This window comes from Cygnus olor, chromosome 26 (genome assembly GCF_009769625.2).
Source record: "Cygnus olor isolate bCygOlo1 chromosome 26, bCygOlo1.pri.v2, whole genome shotgun sequence".
NCBI classification, from domain to species: domain Eukaryota; kingdom Metazoa; phylum Chordata; class Aves; order Anseriformes; family Anatidae; genus Cygnus; species Cygnus olor.
The window spans coordinates 1,201,448-1,221,442 of NC_049194.1; the positions used below are offsets into that span (position 1 = coordinate 1,201,448).

Here is a 19,995-nt window from a genome sequence, read left to right on the forward strand (position 1 = left end):
GCCCAGAGGAGGCGCACGAGGCGAGGGGAAGTGCACGGGGTCAGGGGTACACTGAGGGGGAGGAGGGGGGCGCCCAACCCCGCCGACACCCCCGCAGCCCTCCCCCACCCCCCCACCCCCCCCGCTTTGCACCCCACCGTGGAGCGCGGCTGCGGCATGGACACGTCGGAGCCGGGCAGCGCCGCCGAGGAGGAGGAGGAGAAGGCGCCGGAGCAGCGGCCCCGCACCCGCTCCAACCCGAGGGCGCTGAGGACCGGGCGCTGAGCGCCCAGGCCAGCGTGGGCAACCGCAGCGAGGGCGAGGGCGAGGCGGCCAGCGCCGAGGACAGCCCCCAGGGCACCGCCGCCCCCGACGGCACCGCCTGGCCCGGCCCCGCGCACCCCACCGAGGTGCAGGTGAAGACGCCGCGGGTGAACTGCCCGGAGAAGGTGGTGAGTGCCCGCGGCGGCGCCCCGCCCCCCCCCCCCCCCCCCCGCCCCGACACCGGGGTGTGGGGGGGGTCCCGGCGGGGCTGGGGGGTGCTCAGCCGCCCTCCTCGCCCCCAGATCATCTGCCTGGACCTGGCCGAGGAGATGGCCCTGCCCAAACTGGAGTCGTTTAATGGGTGAGCGTCGGGGGTTTGGTGCGGGGACTGGTGTTACTGGGGGGGGGGAGGGGGGGGAGGCTGGTCCCAGCTGAGCGCAGTGCCCCCCCCCCCGCCGTGCCCCGCAGGTCCAAGACCAACGCGCTGAACATCTCCCAGAAGATGATCGAGATGTTCGTGAGGACGAAGCACAAGATCGACAAGAGCCACGAGTTCGCGCTGGTGGTGGTGAACAACGACGCCACGTGGGTGAGCGGGACGGGGACGGGGACAGGGATGGGGACGGGGACGGGATGGGACGAGGATGGGTGGGAAGGGGGTGGGGACAGGATGAGGATGGGGATGGGGACGGGTTGGGGACAGGGACAGGATGAAGATGGGGACGGGATGGGATGGGAACGGGGACAGGATGGGGATGGGGACGGCTCCGTGCGCCCCTCACCCCGTCTCCCCTCAGCTCTCAGGGTTCACCTCGGACCCCCGCGAGGTCTGCAGCTGCCTCTACGACCTGGAGACTGTCGTCTGCAAGTCCTTCAGTATCCGTGCCGGCAGCGAGCCCCGCGGGGCTGGGGTCCCCCTCGGGTGCCATCGGGGTCCCTTCGGGTGCCATCGGGGTCCCCCTTCGGGTGCCATCGGGGTCCCTTCGGATGCCAGCGGGGCCCTTCCAGGCCCTTTGCCTGCAGATGGCAGCAGATCCACGGCCTCGCTGCCGTCCCCGTTGTGGCCGCGCCGGGGCTGCGCCGGGGCTGTGAGGCTGGGCTCCTTCCACTCCAGACCCTCCGGACCCACAAAGGATTTCCTGGAGCTTTCTCCCCACCCTGGGGCATCGCCGGCCACCGGGTCTGAGCGCAGGACCCCCACCCGGGGGGGGACGCGGCGGTCCCGGGGGCGGGGAGGGGTCTGTTTTTTGGGATCTGTCCTTACCTCGGGCTGCAGATCTGGAGGGGCTCTTCAACCTCATGTGAGTACGGCCGGGGGACGCGCGGGGGGCTCGGGAGCTTTCAGCCTCACCCTAAAAAATAAACGAGCAGGGTGCCTGCGGTGCTGCCCCTCCCCCTGCCCCCCCAGCGGGTTGTGGGGGGGGGTCCAGGGTTTGCTCTGAGCGAGGCGGGGGAGGTCGGCGGGCTCTCAGCCGCCCCGTGTGTGTCCCACCCGCCCCCCCCCGCCGCCTCCCCGGCGCAGCCAGCAGAAGATCGAGCTGCCGGTGACGGAGAACGTGCAGACCATCCCGCCGCCCTACGTGGTGCGCACCATCCTGGTGCTCGGCCGCCCGGGCTGCCAGCCCCAGTTCTCCGCCTCGGAGCAGATGAAGGTGGGGACCCCGGGGTGCCATGGATGAGTTCGGGGGGTGCCCGGCGCATCCAAGAGCCGTGCCTGGACCCCCAGGGACCCCGAGTGGGTGGGCTCAGATGGTGTCCAGTGCGTACAAGAGCCGTGCCTGGACACCTTGGGGTGTCATGGGTGAGCTCGGGGGGTGTCCTACGCATCCAAGAGCTGTGCCCGGACCCCTGCGGACCCTGCATGGGCGAGCTCGGGTGGCGTCTGGCATGTCCAAGAGCCGTGTCCGGACCCCTGGGGACCCCACGAGGGTGAGCTCAGGTGGTGCCTGGTGCATCCAAGAGCCGTGCCCGGACCCCTGGGGTGCCACAGGCGAGCTCAGGTGGTGCCTGCTGCACCCCGGCGTGTCCAAGAGCCGTGCCCGGACCCCCGGGGACCCCGTGCGGGTGGGTTTGGGTGGTGTCTGGTGCATCCAAGAGCTGTGCCCAGACCCCTGGGGACCCCGTGAGGATGAGCTCGGGTGGTGCCCAGCACATCCAAGAGCCGTGCCCGGTGTCCCCCCTCCTCCGCAGAAGATGCTGCAGTGCCCCTACTTCTTCTTCGACGTGGTTTACATCCACAACGGGGCGGAGGAGAAGGAGGACGAGACGAGCTGGAAGGTGAGCGCAGGACGAGGCCGGCGGGGGGGGTGTGTGTGTGTGTGGTGGTGGTGGTGGTGGTGGTGGTGTGGCGCAGGGGCCGTGCTGTCCCCGCGCTACCCGGGGGGGGCCCCGTGTCCCTCCCCAGGAGCTGTACGCCTTCTTCAGCAGCCTGGACGCCAAGGGCACCAACTACAAGTACGAGGTGGCGCTGATGGGGCCGGCCGTGGAGCTGCACAACTGCATGGCCAAGCTGCTGGCGCACCCCCTGCAGCGCCCCTTCCAGACCCACGCCGCCTACAGCCTGCTGGAGGGCGACGAGCCCCCCGAGGCCGAGGCCACCGTGTGAGCCCCCCCCACCCCCCACCCCGAGGTCAAGGTCACCGTGTGAGCCGGGCACACGGGGCCACCGTGGAGCCGCCGCCGCGTGCCGGGCGCTGCCCCAGGAGCGACCCCGCGCGCGCGTTTGCCGGGTGGTGGGGATTGGGGAAAAAAAACGTGTTTTCAGGACCGGTTGGAGTGTGGCGTGGTGCTGGGGGTGCCGGGGGGGGGGGGGGGGGGGGAGGGTCGTGGGTCCTGCTCACCCCTCCCCGCTGGGGGTAGGGGCACTGGGTGGTGCTGCCGTGGGGGGTGGGGTGGGGGGGGGCACAGGGTGGGGTGGGCTGCGGGGCCGGGTCGTGGGGCAGGCACTGGGGAACTGGGCAGGGTTACTGGGAGGAACTGGGTGGTGCTGAGGCAGGGTTACTGGGAGGAACTGGGCAGTGCAGGGGTTAGGGTTACTGGGCGATGCTGGGGCAGGGTTACTGGGAGGAACTGGGCAATGCTGGGGCAGGGAACTGGGAGGAATTGGGCAATTCAGGGGCAGGGCACTGGGAGGAACTGGGTGGTGCAGGGGTCAAGGTTATGGGGTGATGCTGGTGCAGGGCACTGGGCAGCACTGGGCGATGTTGGGGCAGGGCACTGGGAGGAACTGGGAGCTGCAGGGGCAGGGTTACTGGGCAGCACTGGGCAGCGCAGGTGCCAGGTTACTGGGAGGAACTGGGCAATGCTGGGGCAGGGTTACTGGGAGGAACTGGGCAGTACAGGGGTTAGGGTTACTGGGGGATGCTGGGGCAGGGCACTGGGAGGAACTGGGTGGTGCAGGGGCAGGGTTACTGGGCGGCACTGGGCTGTGCAGGTGGCACTGGGCAGTGCTGGGACAGGGTTACTGGGAGGCACTGGGCGCTGCGGCCCCGCCCCTTCCAGCTGTGGGCGGGGCATCCCGCGGCCGCCTCCTATTGGTCGTCTCGCCGGCCAATGAGCGGCGGCGCGCGGGGGGGTTTGAATGGGCGGGGGCGCGCGCGCGCGCGCGGGGCGGCATGAATGGAGCGGGGCGGCGCGAGCCGGCGGGGGGGCTCCGAGCGCCGTAAGGGGGTGGGGGGGGCGCACCAGGAGGGGAGGGGGACTTGCACCGGAGGCCATTGCACGCCCTGCACCCGGGGCCGTTGCACCAGCGGGGGGGGGGGGTTTTGCACTTGCACCGGGCGGGCAATACGGTGCAAGGGGGGGGGCGCGGGGGGGCTCGCTTAGGGCACCCCTCAGTGCATTGGGGGGTGCTGCGCTAGGGGGGCTCCTTCGCGTTGTAAGGGGGGGTCCGCTGTGGGTGGTCCTGAGGAGGGGGTGCGCCGCTTTAAGGGGGGGGCCTTGGGAAGGGGGTGCTGGGTGTGCTGGGGGGGGGGTTGTTGCACTGCTGCCCCCCCCCCCCCCCCCCCCCCCTTCCCTGTATGGCCACGGCTCGGGGGGCTCAGCCCCACGGGGGGGCACGGGAGGAGGTGCAAGCAGGGTCCATGCACAGCACTGGGGGTGACCCTGGGGGTGGGGGGGTGGCCCCCCCGCTGGCCCCCCCGCTGGCCCCCCCGCTGGCCGTGTCACAGAGCACTGGAGGCCTTGCTGCAACAGGGGGCTGACCCCAAACTGCTCCTGCCGGGGGGGGGGGGCCACCCTCAACCACTTGGCAAATGGTGGGGGGAGGAGGGGGGTGGCGGGCTGTGGCCGGGGGGGGCACCGGCGGCACCAGGGGGACAGCGGTGAGCACAATCTTGTGCCAGGTTCCCCGAGGAGCTCCCGCCGCTGCGCGTCGCCGCGTCCCAGGGGTGCTGCCGGTGCCTGGAGGTCCTGCTGAAGACAGGGGGGTACCCGGAGCTCCGCGACCAGGTTAGCGGGGGGGTGGCTTTGGGGTCAGCACCCGGGAGGTGCTGCCGGGACCCCCATCCTTGTTGGGGGCATCACAGCAACGTCCCCTCCCCGCAGGATGGGAAGCGAGCCATTGACCTGGCGCTGCAGCGGGGCTGCCGGCTGCGCGTGCTGCTCCTGCGCGACTCGCTGCACGTCCAGGGCTGGCCCCCTGCGGGGGATAAGCCCCCCTTGGGGTGCTGCTGCGGCTGCTTTCGGGGCGCTGCTGCTGCTCCTCTGGGGGGGCCGGATGCTGAGCCCCATCCTGACCCCGCAGCCCCGTGGGGGCCCAGGTGCTCGCTGTCCTTCCTGACCGAGGGTTGCTCTGAAGATGACCGCTCCGACGCGGGGCCCCTGAGCAGCACCCGCCTGTCCCAGCTGGGTGAGCTGGAACTGGGGAACAGCCAGGGGTCGGGGGAGCCCCCAGCGTGGCCGGGCTGTCCCCTGCCTTCCTCTGTCCCCTCCCTCCCCCTGTGGCCCCCCAGGGGCTCGGCTTTCCCCCCCCAGCCCCTCGCCTCCAGCACCCTGCTGTGTGCTGGGGATGAGCCTGGGCAGGGACCCCTGAGAGGGACGGGGACGTGGGGTGGCCCCAAGCCCAGCACTGGGGCCAGGAGCCCCCCCCGGCCCCTGGGTTGCAGAGGGGCTGGGGGGCTGCTGGAGGTGGGGGCTGGGGGCCGTGACTGCAGCAGCCTCGGGGACGAGGACGGCAGCACGGCCAGCGAGTGTTTCATCACCGCGATGGAGACGCTGGAGCCCAGCGAGGTTGGGGGGTGCCAGGGCGAAGCAGGACCCCAGGAGCTGCCCCCCCAGAGCCCCCCGGCTCTGGGGGAGCTGCCTGCGCTGCTCCAGGGCTGCGCCCTCGGGAGTTCCCCCCCTGGCACCCCAAGGACCCCTCGCAGCCCGGCCGGCCTCGCTGCAGGGGGTGGCACCTTGCAGCCCCCCCAGTTCTGCCACGTCACCCCCCGCACCAAGAGCCGCCTCCAGGCATCAGCGGAGCGGCTCGGCGCCTCCTCTTCCTCTTCATCCCTCTTTGACACCACCCTGGAGATGCCCCGGAGGCCCCCCAGGGTCAGAGCACCCAGGGGTGTCCCTGGGGACACCACCACCACCCTGGGGCACCGCATCGCCCTTGGGGGCGAGGATGTGTCCAGCAGGGATGGAGAAGGCACAGGTTCCCTGGATGACACCCAGATCCTCCCCAGGACCCCCAGCCAGCCCAGGTCCCCCCTGGGGGGCAGCAGCTCCAGCTCCACAGTGCTGCTGGGTCCTGGGGACCGCGACCCTCCCCAGGACTCCCCGTCAGATCCTCAGGGCTCCTCCAGCTCCACGGTGCTGCTGGGTCCTGGGGACCACAGACCCCCCCAGGACTCCCCGTCAGATCCTCAGGGCTCCCCCCACGCCACCAACCCCAGGGTGCTGGAGCCGGGGAGCCCACCCGTGCCACCCTCGCCCACCGTCCGCAGCCCCCACGGCACCGTGGAGCACGAGGGATGGGAGCAGCGCAGCCCCGCAACAGAAGCCACCAGCCCCGGGGACCCCGCGGTCCCCAAGGGGCGAGCACGCACCCCGCGGGTGCTCTCCGACGAGGCGCTCCGCCGGCGGCTGCGGGTGCTGGGGGAGGACCCCGGACCCATCACGGAGTTCACCCGGCGCGTGTACCTGCGGCGCCTGGAGAAGCTGAGCCGCAGCCCAGAGGGTGAGTCCTGGGGAGTCCCCCGCCTTTCTAAGCCCTATAGTGCTGAGGGGGGGTCTCGGGGTGATCCCCAACCCCACCCTGGCCACCCCAGGGCACAGCCCCGAGCTGGCGGCCGCGCTGCAGACCGGCCACGTCCCCGACTGCGCCCAGGACGAGCGGGTGCTGGCGCAGCAATTCGACCGCCCCGACCGGAGCCGGCACTGGCGCGAAGGGCTGCTCAAGGCCAGCTTCAACTACCTCCTCCTCGACCCCAGGTAGGGCTGCCCCGCGTGTCCCCTGGGGGTTCTGGGTCTGGTTCCACCTCCCGGAGGTCTTGCAAGCCCCAAAGGTGGGGCTTTGCACCCCCAGGGTCACCCAGGACCTGCCGCTGCGCTGCCACCGCCTGAGCCCAGCTGAGTGCTTCAGGACCTTCGTCAAAGCCGTCTTCTACGTGGGCAAGGGGACGCGCGCCCGGCCCTACTGCCACCTCTCCGAGGCTCTGAGCCAGTACCGTGCGGGGACGAGGAAGGTGGGATGCGTCGGGGATTGCGCCGGGGGGCTCGAGGCCGCGGTGGTGGGCACCGGGCCGTGGTGATGGTGCTGCCGTGGTGACGGCGCCGCCGTCCCGCAGGGCTGCCCCAAGGTGCGGCGCATCCTGGAGATCTGGGCGAGCGGGCAGGGTGTCATCTCCGTGCACTGCTTCCAGAGCAGCGTGCCGGCCGAGGCGTACACGCGGGAGAGCTGCGTGGTGGAGGCCCTGGGTGAGTGGGGCTGCGGCGGGGGGGACGGGTCCCGGGATCAGCTCTACCACCTCTCCGTCTCCCTGCGTACAGAGCAGGGGGATGCAGCCTGTCCTGGGGCGCGTGGGGAGTTTGGGGTGCCTGGCCACCAGCACGGGGTTTGGGCACGAGCCCCCCAAGCCTCCATCTCCTGCAGGGAAAAGATGCCTGGGAGCGGGTGCTAACGGGGACCCTACAGGGCTGCGGGTGCTAACGGGGAGCGTGGGGCTGGGAATGAGGGTGCTGAGCCCATCCCGGGGGGCTGAGGGTGCTGACCCCGTCCCTGCAGGGCTGCGGACCATCACCAACCAGCGGAAGGGGAACTGCTACGGCGCGGCGGTGAGCTGGCCGCCCGAGCGGCGCCGGCGCCTGGGTGTGCACATGCTGCACAGGGCCATGCGCATCTTCCTGGCCGAGGGCGAGCGGCAGCTCCGGCCAGCGGACATCCAGGCTGGGCGCTGAGCACCCCGGGGGGGGGCACGGGGGTGCTGGGGACCCCCCTCGCCTTCACCCCCTTTCGTCTCCCGAGGAGGCGAGGGCAGCGTGGCTGCGTGTTTTTATGTCGTGAGCGACGGCGAGAGTTTTTCCTATTTATTTTACCGATCCCCTAAATGGTGACGAATAAATCACGGCAGGGCTGGACGCGAGAACGAGGCAGAGCTCCTCGTGGCTTCGGGCTTCGCTTCCCCTCGCTGCCGTGCTCCCAGACCCTGCCCCGGCGCGTCCCCGTGAGCGAGTCGGACACGGCTGAGAATATAACACGGCTTTACTGTATGAAATGGCACGAACACGGCGCGTGGCTCAGCGGCGGGGGGAGCGGGGTGCGGTTTGCCTTTGCCTTAGCGCAAGCGATGGCAGTACGAGCGGCACAGACTCCGTGGCGACAGAGGGTGGAGGGCCGTGGCGCTGACAGTCGCCTCCGGCCCGTTTCGGGGAGGGGGGATTGCAGCGGGGGCGGGGGGCGGGGGGGCAGAGCCGTGATTCGGGGTAGGCGTGCAGAAACGCGTCCGCACCCAGGTTCAGGGCGTTAAAATTCTCATTATGAGACAGGAGGCTGCAGTGGTGGGCACGGGCGGGCGGCGGCCGCGGGGACGGAGCGTGGCTCGTGCGGTGGCACTCGTCACACGCGGTCCCTGCCGCGCTGGCGCCAGCTCCCAAGGGCCCTTCCTCTTCCCCATCGCTCGGTTTTGGGGTGCCAGCTCTGATTAGGGCAGCCCCGCATGGCCGGGAGCCCCTGGAGCTGACTTGTGGTGCTGGGGACGAGGGGGGGCTCTTGCACCCACCCAGAGGGCGAGGTTCCCACGGGACAAACAGGCCTGGCTGTTTCTTTGGTTTAGATGGGGGGGAAAAAGAGGAGAAAACAACGAGGGGAGCGGCTCTGCTCTTTGGGGTAACGGGGAGGCTGCGGCCATCCCCAGCGCGTGGGCTTGGGGCCGGGGAGCAGCCGTGCCGAGCAGAGCCCCAGCTCGCTCGGGGGTCCCGCGGAGCCCCCCAGCCTGGCCGGGAGCACAGGGACCCCACAGCGGTGCCCGGGTCCCCGCTCGGCACATCCCGTATACCTTCTCGGTCCTGCCCGGATCCTGGATATGGGACACGAGTCGTGGAGGGGAGGAGCGGCCCCGGGATCCGTGGGTTGTGCACAGAGCCGGTGCTGGTAGCGAGCGCTCGGCCCTCGGTCGCGGTTTGCATCGTCCGCCCCGCGGTGCTCGGGGTTGCTGCGGGTGCCGGGGCGGGCGGTGCGGTGCGGTGGTGGTGGCTCCGAGCACCTCGAGGAGCCCCGGCAGCAGCGGGAGGGGAGCTCTGCGGAAGCCAGCGCTGCGGTAACCTAAAGCGGCGGTGGTTGGGGACACGACTGCACGAACGGTGGCACTGGGGGAGAGCTCAGCCTCGTCGCCCCCCGCCACTGGGGTTAGAGAGGCAAATCCTACTTTGGCTTCCCCTTAAAGCAATCCCAAATCAGCTCCTCCAGCCCTGGCGAGGAAGACGCCGGGGGGGCACCGCGCTCTCCCTGCAGGGACCCGTCTGCCTTCGTCCCGCGCTGCTGCAGGTGGGAGCAGTCCCCCCGCAGCATCCTCTCTCTGCCCCCCCGGGGGGTCGCTGCGTGAGGAAAAGAATACTACAACGAAACAGGATGAAGACGCTCCAGCGGCTGCCATGCCGTCCCCGAGGGGACGGCGACCGGGTCTGCCGTCGGTCCCGCTGCCAGCCCCGCGCACCCGTGCCTGGGGGAGCCTCCGCGCTCCGCCGCCAGCCTGCGACCCGGCTGCGGCCGGGAAAGAAAATCAGCTCCGCTCCCGGCGAGGGCAGGCTGCGCCGTGCCCCTCTGCGCTCGCAAAGCCCTCTGCGCTCCGAAACGTCTCTCCCATCGGAGCAGCCCGGTCACCGCGTCCCCGCCACCTTATTTCTTCTCTCCTTGCCCGTCCCCGGCTGGCGTCTCGGGCTCCCACAGGACGAACTCGTGGAGCAGGGTGTTGACCGTCTCGGGACACTCCATCATCACCATGTGGCTGCCCTCGTCGATCACCTTCAGGAAGGCGATCAGCAGGATCTGGAGGGAGACGGGGACGGCCGTCAGCGCCGGGACCGGCCCCCAGCCCGCGCCCCCCAGCCCCGCTCCGTCCCGTACCTCGGCCATGCGCTGGTCCTCCTCCACCGGCACGAACTTGTCGTGCATGCCGTGCACCAGCAGCACGGGCACGGCCAGCTCCGCGTGGTAAACCTCGTCGCCCTCGGGCCAGTACTGCCCGCTCATCATGGCGCGCAGCACAAAGGAGGACACGTTGAAGGCGTTGCCTTCCTTCAGCAGCTGCTTCTCTTTGGCACCCTGGCGAGCGAAGCCAGCCCTGCGGGATGGGCAGGGGGTCACCACGGCACAGTGCCGCTAGAGCACGGGCTGGGGACACGCTGCCGTCCCTGCCTGCGCTGGGGGGTCCCCAAAAGCGGGAGCCCACACGGGGCTGGGCTTGCTGGGGACAGCGGTGGCGCGGCGCCGGGGACTCACTTGAGGAAGCTCCAGGCCAGGCACGGGGACAGGCAGTGCAGCACGCAGGTGGGCATGTTGAAGATGGAGCAGAGGCTGGGCTCCAGCGCCGTCGGGCCCCCTCCGTTGATCATGATCACTTTATGGACCAGGTCTGGGTACTCGTGGGCTAGGAAGGTGCAGAAGGAGACCCTGCGGGGAGACACAGCACCGTGCACCGAGCTCGTCCTGCACGAAGCAGCCCTCAGCACAGCAGGGACGTCGCCAGCGCCCTGAGATCAGCTCAGCCATGCTGGAGGCTGCACCCCACTCGTTCCTCTGATCTAATCCTGCCCAGCTCCGCTCCCTCTCCTCCCAGGCTTGCTCTGGAGTGCTTAGTCCCCTTCTAATCGACTTTCTCGGGCTTACTCTATTTATAGGCCGAGTGCCGCCAGCTTCCTTGCTAGCCCACGCGCTCAGGAGGGCGGGCGCTGGGATTAGCCGGACCCAGAAACACGCACCGAGAGGATGGAGGAGATCAGAGCTGAGGATAAACCTAGGGCTGCAAACCCCGCACCCCTGCTCTGCTCCTCAGCCCCGGTGGGGCAGGATTTGTCCGGCGTTTGCTGGCATTTTGTCCGGCATTTGCCCAGCGTTTGCTGCCAAGGGGAGGATGGCAGTGGGGTGAACGCCTCCGCGTGTCCCTTACCCGTACGAGTGCCCTATGAGGATGTTCCTCTTCTTGGCGTAACGCTTGAAGACGGCCCTCATGTCCTCTGCCAGCGCGTAGAAGGTGTAGGCGGCGGCGATTTGGGGGGCCGAGCTGCAGCCGTGGCCGGCCAGGTCGGGAGCCACCACCTCGTAGCCCAGCTTGGTGAAGAAGTCCAGCTGCTCCTTCCAGATGTCCAGCGAGCCGCCCACGCCGTGGATGAAGAAGAGGACGACGTCGCCATGCGTGCCTTTGCAGCTCGTGATCTGCTTCTTGCAGTCGATGTTGATGACTTTCTTAGGCTTGCGCTTCCGACGCTTGGCAGGGGCCGCGGCTGCGTCACGGGCGCCGGATCCCGGCGTGCCAGCTCCCGGCGTGCCAGCTCCCGGCGTGCCGGCGGGGGCTTGGCCGGCCAGCTCGGAGAGCTCCAGCTCCACGGTGCTGTTGGGCTCCGCCGAGCCGTTGTGGCAGTGCAGGATCTCGGAGCGGACGGCGTCCCCCAGGTTCTCGATCACCAGCTGCCCGTTGCGGTACAGGGTGATCTTGCGCTTGCAGTGCACCGTGCCTCGCTCCGCGCCCCCTGCCTGCGACTCCTCCGGCGGCTCGGCGGCCGGGCGGCTCGGTGTGCTGTGCCGGACCCGCAGGATCCTCCCCGGCTTCACCTCCATGAAGCTGTAGCCGTTGCCGGACTCAACGCTGTCCAGCGGCCCCACGGCGTTGGTCGTCTTGCCCATCAGGCAGCAGAGGAGCCCATCGGTGATGCTGTTCAGCATTATGCTCCCTGCACAGGGCGAGAGGGGAAGCAGGAGAAGGGTGTTAGTCCAAGCGGGGAGAGCCAGGGCAGCGCGAGCAAGGGCAGAGCACGCTCCTGGGGCCACATCAGGGCTGAATTTGGTGCTCCCCAAACCCACAACGCGTCTGAGCCGCCTCGGTTTTGCTTCTGGTCGGAGGTGGAACCCCTGCGCCCTCGTCCAGCTTTGTCTGGGCCACGTCCCTGTCACCAGCCGGGCGTGATGCACACTGTGGCTGCAGAGCCCCGCGGTCCCCAGCACGCTGCGGGCAGCGATGGGCCCCCAAGGATGGCTCTGCCCTGGCCAAGGGAGGAACACCCAAGGAAAAGCCCGTCTGAACTGAAAAAGCTATTTCTGGCACCAAATATGGGGCCGGGGAGAGATTCGGCGATGGGAATGCATTATTTATCCTGATGAAATATATATGTGTGTGTAGCTCCGCTCCAAACCACCAATGCGATTAGCAAATTACAGGGAACAGGGCTGGAGGTTTTAATTAGAGTCACTCCGCAAATTGAGGCTGAGCGCGAGAACCAGAGGGAGAGGCAGTTACCCGGCTCGGAGGGTGGGAAGCCCCCTCCCCATATTTCCAGCCCCACAGCAGGGCTGGGAGAGGCTGAGGGGCTGGGGGAGCTTGGCACCATCCTCCCTGGCCCCAAGGCAAGCCCAGTTTTTGATGCTTGCTCTTCCTGGTGCGCTCGGGGTGTTTCTGAGCTCTGGGGGGCTTTTGGAGAGGGCTGGGTGTGATGGGACCACCGAGGCGGTCGCAGCAGGGGCTGGGGGCATTGGGCTGGGGCTGGCACCGAGGGCGCATGCCCTGGGCTGGGGCTGTTCCTGCTGCCCCTCTCCGCGAGGCTGATGCACATTTATTATTGACGAAGCCAAACACGGTGAATTATTGATGCCGATGGGCTGCTGAGCAAAGCGAGCTGCGGCGGGGGCTGGGGGGACACGGGTGGCCCCCCCCAAGCTGCAAGTTACTGAGCGTGGCCCCCCCCCCCCACGTGTGGAAGGGAAGGAGGAGTGTGTTCCCAGAGGGGAATTAAGCATCGCCATCCCGGTTATGCTGCCAGGAGCAGCCCCTAAACTCCCTGAGCAAGTGCCTGAAATGCAGCCGGCAGCCTTGCAGCCGTGCTGCTGGCAGGGCACGAGAGGGAACGAGCAAAACAACCCGGGGAACCGAGGCAGGCTGGGCTCAGGGCTCTGATAATTTGCAGCTTTGATAATTCGGTGCATTTGGGGGGGGGCGAAGGGGGCGATGCTGCACCCTGCTCGGAGCCCCCCAGGTGCCCCCCCGCATGCGCAGCCTGGCCCCCACCAGCTCCCCGCCGGCAGAGAGCCAACGCACCCGTGCCAGCCCCGCGCACGGCTGGTGGGTTCCCCCTGGAAGAAAGCAGCCCGGTTGCTGCACGCAGCCTCTCTGGGTAACGGCTCCCTTGGCAAAGGCGGAGCGGCTCGGCGCAGGGAGACGTGCCAGCTCCCTTCTTCCTCTCGGGACAGAGGCCAGCGTTTGGTGCTCGCCCCGGCTCTGCCAGGGACTTCCCTGCGTCGTGCCGCTCGCAGCGGGGAGGAGCGAGCACGAGGTGCCACGGTTTCTGCCCCCATGGGGGAGAAAGCTCCAGCGTTAGGAAAGCTGCTCCAGCGCCTGCCAGCTTGCGGTGGGGACGTGGGGCGTGGGGCTGGGCTGAGGCTGTGCCGCGTCCGTCCCAGCGCTCTGTGGTTTTGTCCCCAGGCTCGTGCTGGCGATCCCTGCAGACACAGGCATGCCCGTGCAGGATGCAGCTCAGGTCCTGCAACACCAGGAGCTCCGCAGCACTAAATCAACCACCCCGGGAGGCCACGGAGCCTCCCTTTGCTCTCACGGAGCCCGTCCTGCGGGATGGAGCAGGAGCAGGAGGTGTCGGTGTGCTGGGTGCTGAGCGCAGCCCTCGTGAGAGCACGTCCTGGGCAAGGGGCCGGTGCGCTCTGTTAAGCCGCGCTTCCAAACCGGCGAGGAGCCCGCGGAGCTGGGCACCAGGCTGTCTGGAGCTCCTGGCTGGAAGATCCCCAGCTGCCTCTGCGCTGGGATGGAGAACGCCTCTGCTCTCGCCGTGCTTTTGAGCACCAGCTCGGTGCCAGCCTTGGGCTGTTCTCAGTAATCCCCGAGCACTTCTGAGACGGTGGTGCTGAAAGGGCACATCCCAAAGCACACGGAGACAGGGCAGGTGGAAAACTGGGGGGAAAACAGCCAGACCCGAGCACTGCAGTCCCTGAGAGGCCCACGAGCTCTGCCACGGCAGGCCAAGGACTCTGCATCTCCCCGGCTCGCCCACGTCCTCTGCGCATCTGCTGCGGCTGCCCCGATGCTGCCGGACGGGGAATCGAGGCAGGGGAAGGCAGGAGGTGGTCGCAGCCCGGGGACGGTCCCCACCGGGCTCACTTGGACATCCCGGCGTGGCTTCTCCCTCTGATTTCCACACAGCCTGGACTCGCAGCGCGCCTCCATTTCACAAGGCATTAATGATCTCTGCGTGGATTATAAACAGGACTTCTGGCCAAACCGACTCGACATTGATTAACTTCCCAGGATTAACTCAATTAGTCCATCCTGTTCATTTCCAGAATTGATTTGCTGGAAGGCTCTCGCGCTCGGGAGCTCTGCAGGCAGATCCAGGAGCCCAGCTCTGCCCCGATCCTGGGCCGCCAAGCCAGCCGTGGGTCCGCTTTGGGCACGAACGTGGCTCCCTCTGCGAGGACGGGGCTGTCCAGCGGGGCAGCGCCTGGCTCCCGACCCGAGATGCCCACGCTCGGCTCTTCTCCCCCTGGAGCTCACGGTCCAAGACGTGGCAGCCCTTCTAACAGGCTCTGCTGCTGCTGAGAAAACCGACCACGGGGAGCGCATCCCGGTCGAGCCATTCGATGGCTGAGCAGGAAACGGAGGGGCAGGAGGTTAAGCGATGTGCCCCGACGTCAGGCTCCGTCCCCGGGGCTGGAGGCACGGCGTGCCCGTCTCCCACCTCCCACCCGCCGCCTCCCACCCGCCACGCTGTCTGCCGCGGCCAGAAACGCCAAGGGATGTTCCCTCCGCCAGATGAAAGGGCTGCAAACGAAACCAGATGGATGGGAAGAACTTTGCGAAGCTGCTGGTAACCATGGCAATGAGCTGCTTTCCTCCCCCCCCCCCCTCCATCCCAGCCACCTTCCACCGCCGCCCCCAGCAGAGATTTCGGCACCGGTTACATAAGGCCAGGCACAACAATGAGTCAGGCGCGGCGCCAGCCCAGCGCCAGCCCGCGAGGCTGCGGGTTTGGGAAAGCAAAGAGCATCGCCACAAGCTGATACCCGCGTCCAGATCCCCCCCCAAAAATCACCGCTTCCCCCAGGCAAACGCTCTCATCTCCGAGGCTGACGACTCGAGGGATGCTGAGGATTGATCTGGGGAGGCCAACTGAGCTCCCAGGTCCGGACCTCGTCCTGCTGAGCACCGATGCCACCGCCAGGTCCTCCAGCTTCATCCTCCTTGCCTCCTCCCTGCTGCCACCATGAGCAACCCAGCTGGGAAAAACAACTTACTGACCTACTTTGGGCTGCAGCGCCTCTGATTTTATACAACTTGACGGCACCATGTCACAGCTGGAGAAAAATGGGACAAGATCCGACGTGGCAGGGTGGAGGGCAGAAAGCCCGACGCGGTAACGTGACAGGCAGCCACGCGGGGCTGATACGCTGCCGTAGAGCCCGTGGGGCTGACATAAAGCTCGTGGGGCTGACATAAAGCTCGTGGGGCAGTGCTCACACCATCTCTTCCCCCAAGGCACGACAGCACTGCGGGCATGGTCACGCAGTGACCCTCGGCTGTGCCAGGATGGGATGGAAATGACAAAAACATCCTCCTCCTGTCCTCTCCCTGCTGGGGAACCTTGAAATTATGGGCAGAAGAAAGGAAAGGCTGGTGCGTTTCCCCATTACGGCCCCATAAGCAGCACCAAGCCTGTCCCTGCCAGAAGTCCTGGTAAACACTTGGCCCCAGTTAGCGAGCCAAAAGCGTTTACTGCAGGAGCTGATGGCTGCAAACAGCTTCTGCTCCCCCGGTGCCGCAAATGCCCCCGCAGCCCCACTGCTCAGCACCTCCATCCCTTCCCCGCACGCAGCCGTGGACTCCCGCAGGGAGTAGCAGGGATTTCATATCTGCTAATTCCTTGCAAATCCTCGGAGGAGAGATGCCAGGGACATGGAGAGGAGTGTGAGATGTGCTGCAGCCAGAATCCGACCTGCCATAATAATTTGTTCAGCTCTAATCCCTTCCCTCCGGGGCTCGCGAGTATTAATGATGACACACGACACTCCTGAGGAATGGGCAAATGTCATTATGCTCTTTCCAGCCTCTCCCATTCATTCACTCAGTGCAAAGTGGAGAAACCATGGCATCGAGAAACACGTAAAGACAACAACTGTTTAAGCACTCATCTCAGATAGGCATAAGAAAATGTTTACGCCGCTTAGTCTCAGTCCTGCAAAGTAAACTTCCCTCTGGGGGAATGTGAAACAGCCACTTTAGCTGGTGGCAAGCACCCGGATTTATTCTGTTACGCTCAGCCTCCTCGTCCTGATACAATTACAGCAGCTTTATCAGGACTTTCAGGAGTAAGCAGTCAGGAAGGCTTTATCGGTCGTACGAACGGTAAATCACTGAGACAGCCCTGAAATCCTCAGCATACGCAGGGATGCAACCACAACCTCTGCTTTCCCTGGGTGCAGGGTCCCCAGGCACGGGCAGGACTCTGCCAAGGGCCCTGCAGGACACAAATTACATTCAGTGGAGAAACGGCATCGCAGGGAGAGCAGAGCGCCTGTAGCACACACGGCAGCCTGGAGCCAGGGCTGGCTGCCTGCCACACGTCTCTCTTTAGGAAGGAAGAAGACCTTGAGAAACAAAAGATTATGCAATGCACAGTGGAGTAACCTGTGCCTGACCTCCACGGCTGACATGCTACTTCACCCCACCGCTTTCCCAAACCTCCTGGATTTCCAGGGGGAGCCTGACATGGCACACGCTCGCCTGTGGTCCCACCGCATAGCTGCAGGAAAGCCAGCCCGATTCCTCCGGCAGCAAATGTCCTACAGGCTCCAGGAGCAGCCTGGAAGAAACCATTGCGAGGAGGAAGGAAGAAGAAAACCCTGCCCCCTCCGCCGGGCAGCGATGCATGCAGGTGCCCCCTCGCTCTCCAACCAAAAACCCAAGCAGATTTGACACGCACATAGCAACAGCAGGTCTTCCTCCAGAGCCAGCAATAATTTACTGCAATTGCATCACAACAGAAGCCGTTCCTAAGTTTTATTGCTGGGCAGCTTTTTAACCCCGCGCTCAAAGCATGCTCATGTAACAGGGCTATTTAAGTGCAAACAACGGCGAGCTGCTCCGCAGCTGCTGCTTCCCCTTGTCTGCCCGCAATCCCATTTAAACGCCTCTCAAATCCCTCTCGACCGTCAGCTTCGAGGCAGCTCCTTTGGCCATTTTGCTCCCCGTGCCGAGCACCTTCCTCCCCTCTGCTGCAGCGCATGCCCTACATCGCGGCTTGGGCTCCAGGTCCCCTGCACAAAGAGAGAGAGAGAGACGGAACACGATGCTCACCTCATTTAGTGACAAGGATTGTCAGGAGTCGAGGCTGCAAACGAAAGGCTTATTCCTGCAGGAGGCAAAGGGGGAGAGGGAGAGATGCCCGAGGCAGCGGGAGCAGGACGCGAGCGCTGGCAGCCTGCTCAGCTTTTCGGCTCCTCTGATCACATTTTTTCGCCTGTGTGGGGGGAAGGATGGAGCAGTGCCTTCAGCTCAGCTCATCCGCTTTAGACTGAAATCTCTCCTTCCATCCTCTCCCCATGAGCCCCGGCGGAGAGAGGCGCCTCATACCCGAGCTCTGGGGTTTGGGGGTGCTATTTGTCCTTGTAGTCTATAGCCATAGAAAGCCCCTTAAATCCCTCCTAAGGAGGAGGGCTTTCGGCATGACAGACACGGGGACTTGCCAGTCAAAGCCGAACCGAGCGCCGCCGAGCCGCCCGCCCATGGAGGCCTGCCAGGAGCAGGGGGGCAGGAGGATGGGTGCTGGGTTTTGCCCCCTCCAGGGATTTGAGTTATCGAGTTCCCCGCCCGCTGCTGGCCTTGGCTTCCCAACCCAAATGGGGGGTTCCCCCATCTCCAAATGCGGCTGCCCCAAAGCAAGCGGGGTTTGAGCGGTGCGGTGCTTGTGAAATGTGTTGTGACCAGGACTCGCCGTTAATCCCTGCTCTTGTCAGGGAGGAGAAATCTTTTACCGTTTTCTCGCTGTTTTCGTATCTGTGGCTTCCCAGAGCCCATGAAGTGTGTCAGAGCTCAGCAGCTGTGAGCGTGCACAGAAAGCACGAGCTCGCAGCACCCAGGAGCTGTGACACGACAGATAGAAAATCATGAATGTATCGTTTTTTTTTTTTCACATCCATGTTTTTGGGAGGGCTGGATTCACATCTCCTGAACACGTGATGCTGCCGGTATGGACTTCTGGAGGGAACGCAACAAAACGGTCCAGAAAAAAAAAGAAAGAAAGAAAGAAAGAAAGAAAGAAAGAAAAAAGCCAGAGCTGGTGCCTGCTCTTGGCGATTCAGCCAAGCTTGCCTCCAGCAAAACAATTTTTAATGATCAGAGCAGACAGCAAGAGTGGCGGAGATCTGCCCCGACGATCAGTGACTCACCACCCGGCCCCCCTTCTCCTCTCTGCCCCTCATTCCCCGGCTCTGTAAAAGGCTGAAAACCACATTCATCAGCCCAGCAGCAGGAGAAGGCTGAATCCTCATCGTCCTCCCTGTGCACGATGCTGCTCTGTCCTGAAAAGAGTACGTGTGTGAGAGGAGGAAGGCAGAAAGAGCTGGGTGCTGGTGGGCCAGGCTGATGTTGTGCAGATTTTGGGGTAAATCGGTGAGTGGGGAATGCCGCGGTGACACGGGGTGGCAGGGGGGAGCATAGAGACGGGGCCTCCATGGGGTCACTCATGTTCCTGCCACGGCAGAGGGACGGAAACACAGGGGCTGGTGGTGGCCACACCGTTTTGACAAGGAATAATTCAGCATTTAGAGCTGCCTCTAAATGCTATGTTTTATGTTTAGGCTATGTTTTTATGTTTATGCCTCTAAATGTTATGTTTTGTCAGTGACTTGTGATGGTGAGGGGATGCCCTGCCCAGGTGTACTTTGCACCTTGCAAGCTCCTAGCAAAACCCAGGGGGACAGGGGGTCCTTTTTCCCATAAATTTCCAACTATTCCACGTTTGGAGCTGCTGGAAGCAGCACCCCATGCTGTGACAGGGCACCACCACGGGAGAAGCCTTCGCGGCCCAGTGGGACACGGCCTGGGGAGTGACCAGGCCAAACCCCGAGCCCGTCGCCATGGTAACAACGCGGCGGGCTCGGCCCTCCCCAGGACTACAAGTCCCATCGCCCCCCGCGGCGGCACGGGGTATGGGCCCTTCAGGGCGCATGCGCAATTTCCCCCCTTGGCGGCGAGGAGCCAATAGGGGGCGGTGTTGTTGGGAGGACGGCGTTGCTAGGGAGGGCTGAGGTGATGGCGGCGGGCCTGGGCCTGCTGTGGCCGCGGGCCGCCGGCGGCAGGTAACGGTAACGGGGCCGGTAGCGGGGCCGGTAGCGGGGCCGGGCCTGACCCCCGCTGCCGCGGAGATTCCCTCCGTTTTCCCCCGGTGTGGCTTGGCTGAAGGCGCCGCTGCCTCCTCAGGGCCGTGGGGCAGCGCCGCGGCCTCTCCTCGCTGATTTGTTTTCTTTATTTCTCTTTTTCCTCACAAGTTTTCACCTCCTGCGGCACGTCGGGGCCGCTCCCTTCCAGCTCCGGGCGGTGTCCGTCCTGTCAAGGTCCCGGGAGCAGCCCCTCGGCCTCGCCGGCCCGGTGCCCTCGTGGAGCCTGCAGCAGGTTCGCCTCAAGGCGCGGGGGAACGAGTACCAGCCCAACAACCGCAAGCGCAAACGGACCCACGGCTGGATCAAGCGCATCAGCGCGCCGGCAGGCATCGAGGTTATCCTCCGACGCATGCTGAAGGGCAGGAAGTCCCTGAGCCACTGAGGGCTTGGCCCGAGGGATCGGTTTGGGGTGCAGCGAGCCGGAACCGAGCCCGAAAAGTGCCACGGATCTGGAGTGATGCAGCCTGAGCGCTTCTACTGAGGGAGGCTGTGACGGGCAGCAGCACCCGGCTGCCCCTTCTGTGTTGAAAGCGCAAGAGGAATCGCCCTGGTTTGAGAGCGGTCTCCAAAGGCTTTGTTTATTTGGCTGCTTTTTTAATTGTAAGGTCACTGCCATTTGTATGTGTAAGATAAACTTGTGGAAAACACAAGCTGTAATTAAAGCCTAGCAACTTTTA

At 65.9% G+C, this 19,995-nt stretch overlaps 4 protein-coding genes across 6 annotated transcripts; 3 read left to right on the forward strand and 1 right to left on the reverse strand.

The window, feature by feature from the left end:
• Positions 1–141: 141 nt before the first annotated feature.
• BABAM1 (BRISC and BRCA1 A complex member 1) lies at positions 142–3,006 on the forward strand. The gene is given in 9 exon segments (XM_040537756.1): positions 142–238; positions 241–431; positions 546–604; positions 712–832; positions 1,041–1,119; positions 1,520–1,544; positions 1,766–1,895; positions 2,434–2,520; positions 2,648–3,006. Coding segments are annotated over 9 exon segments (975 nt in total). The 5' UTR covers positions 142–156; the 3' UTR covers positions 2,849–3,006.
• Positions 3,007–3,825: 819 nt separating this feature from the next.
• On the forward strand, positions 3,826–7,937 carry ANKLE1 (ankyrin repeat and LEM domain containing 1). Of its 3 annotated transcripts, XM_040537747.1 has the most exons (9): positions 3,829–3,904; positions 4,587–4,692; positions 4,789–5,338; positions 5,372–5,472; positions 6,208–6,406; positions 6,498–6,660; positions 6,755–6,914; positions 7,017–7,146; positions 7,454–7,811. In XM_040537747.1, the coding sequence occupies exons 1-9, from the start codon at positions 3,858–3,860 to the stop codon at positions 7,624–7,626; spliced, it is 1,629 nt and encodes a 542-aa protein (XP_040393681.1). In that variant the 5' UTR covers positions 3,829–3,857; the 3' UTR covers positions 7,627–7,811. The 3 variants fall into 3 exon arrangements, with proteins under 3 accessions (XP_040393680.1, XP_040393679.1, XP_040393681.1); XM_040537746.1 differs by having other exon boundaries at positions 3,826–3,904; positions 5,372–6,406; positions 7,800–7,937; XM_040537745.1 differs by having other exon boundaries at positions 3,828–3,904; positions 5,372–6,406.
• ABHD8 (abhydrolase domain containing 8) lies at positions 7,909–18,090 on the reverse strand. Its single transcript, XM_040537754.1, has 5 exons — positions 17,235–18,090; positions 10,833–11,613; positions 10,166–10,336; positions 9,791–10,007; positions 7,909–9,712 (listed from the first exon to the last, which is right to left on the reverse strand). Exons 2-5 carry the CDS (start codon positions 11,603–11,605, stop codon positions 9,563–9,565), a joined length of 1,311 nt encoding a protein of 436 aa, XP_040393688.1. The 5' UTR covers positions 11,606–11,613; positions 17,235–18,090; the 3' UTR covers positions 7,909–9,562.
• Positions 18,091–19,093: 1,003 nt separating this feature from the next.
• On the forward strand, positions 19,094–19,995 carry MRPL34 (mitochondrial ribosomal protein L34). Its single transcript, XM_040537766.1, has 2 exons — positions 19,094–19,237; positions 19,427–19,995. The coding sequence occupies exons 1-2, from the start codon at positions 19,191–19,193 to the stop codon at positions 19,698–19,700; spliced, it is 321 nt and encodes a 106-aa protein (XP_040393700.1). The 5' UTR covers positions 19,094–19,190; the 3' UTR covers positions 19,701–19,995.

Coding starts and splice junctions, on each gene's coding strand:
- ABHD8 (XM_040537754.1), bottom strand. CDS start 11,605: ATGCTGAACAGCATCACCGATGGGCTCCTCTGCTGCCTGATGGGCAAG. Junction 10,337..10,832: donor CTCATAGGGCACTCGTACGG/GTAAGGGACACG, acceptor GTCTCCCCGCAG/GGTCTCCTTCTGCACCTTCC. Junction 9,713..9,790: donor AGGACCAGCGCATGGCCGAG/GTACGGGACGGA, acceptor GTCTCCCTCCAG/ATCCTGCTGATCGCCTTCCT.
- MRPL34 (XM_040537766.1), top strand. CDS start 19,191: ATGGCGGCGGGCCTGGGCCTGCTGTGGCCGCGGGCCGCCGGCGGCAG. Junction 19,238..19,426: donor CCGCGGGCCGCCGGCGGCAG/GTAACGGTAACG, acceptor TTTCCTCACAAG/TTTTCACCTCCTGCGGCACG.
- ANKLE1 (XM_040537745.1), top strand. CDS start 3,858: ATGAATGGAGCGGGGCGGCGCGAGCCGGCGGGGGGGCTCCGAGCGCC. Junction 3,905..4,586: donor GCGGGGGGGCTCCGAGCGCC/GTAAGGGGGTGG, acceptor ATCTTGTGCCAG/GTTCCCCGAGGAGCTCCCGC. Junction 5,339..5,371: donor CAGGAGCCCCCCCCGGCCCC/TGGGTTGCAGAG, acceptor GGCTGCTGGAGG/TGGGGGCTGGGGGCCGTGAC.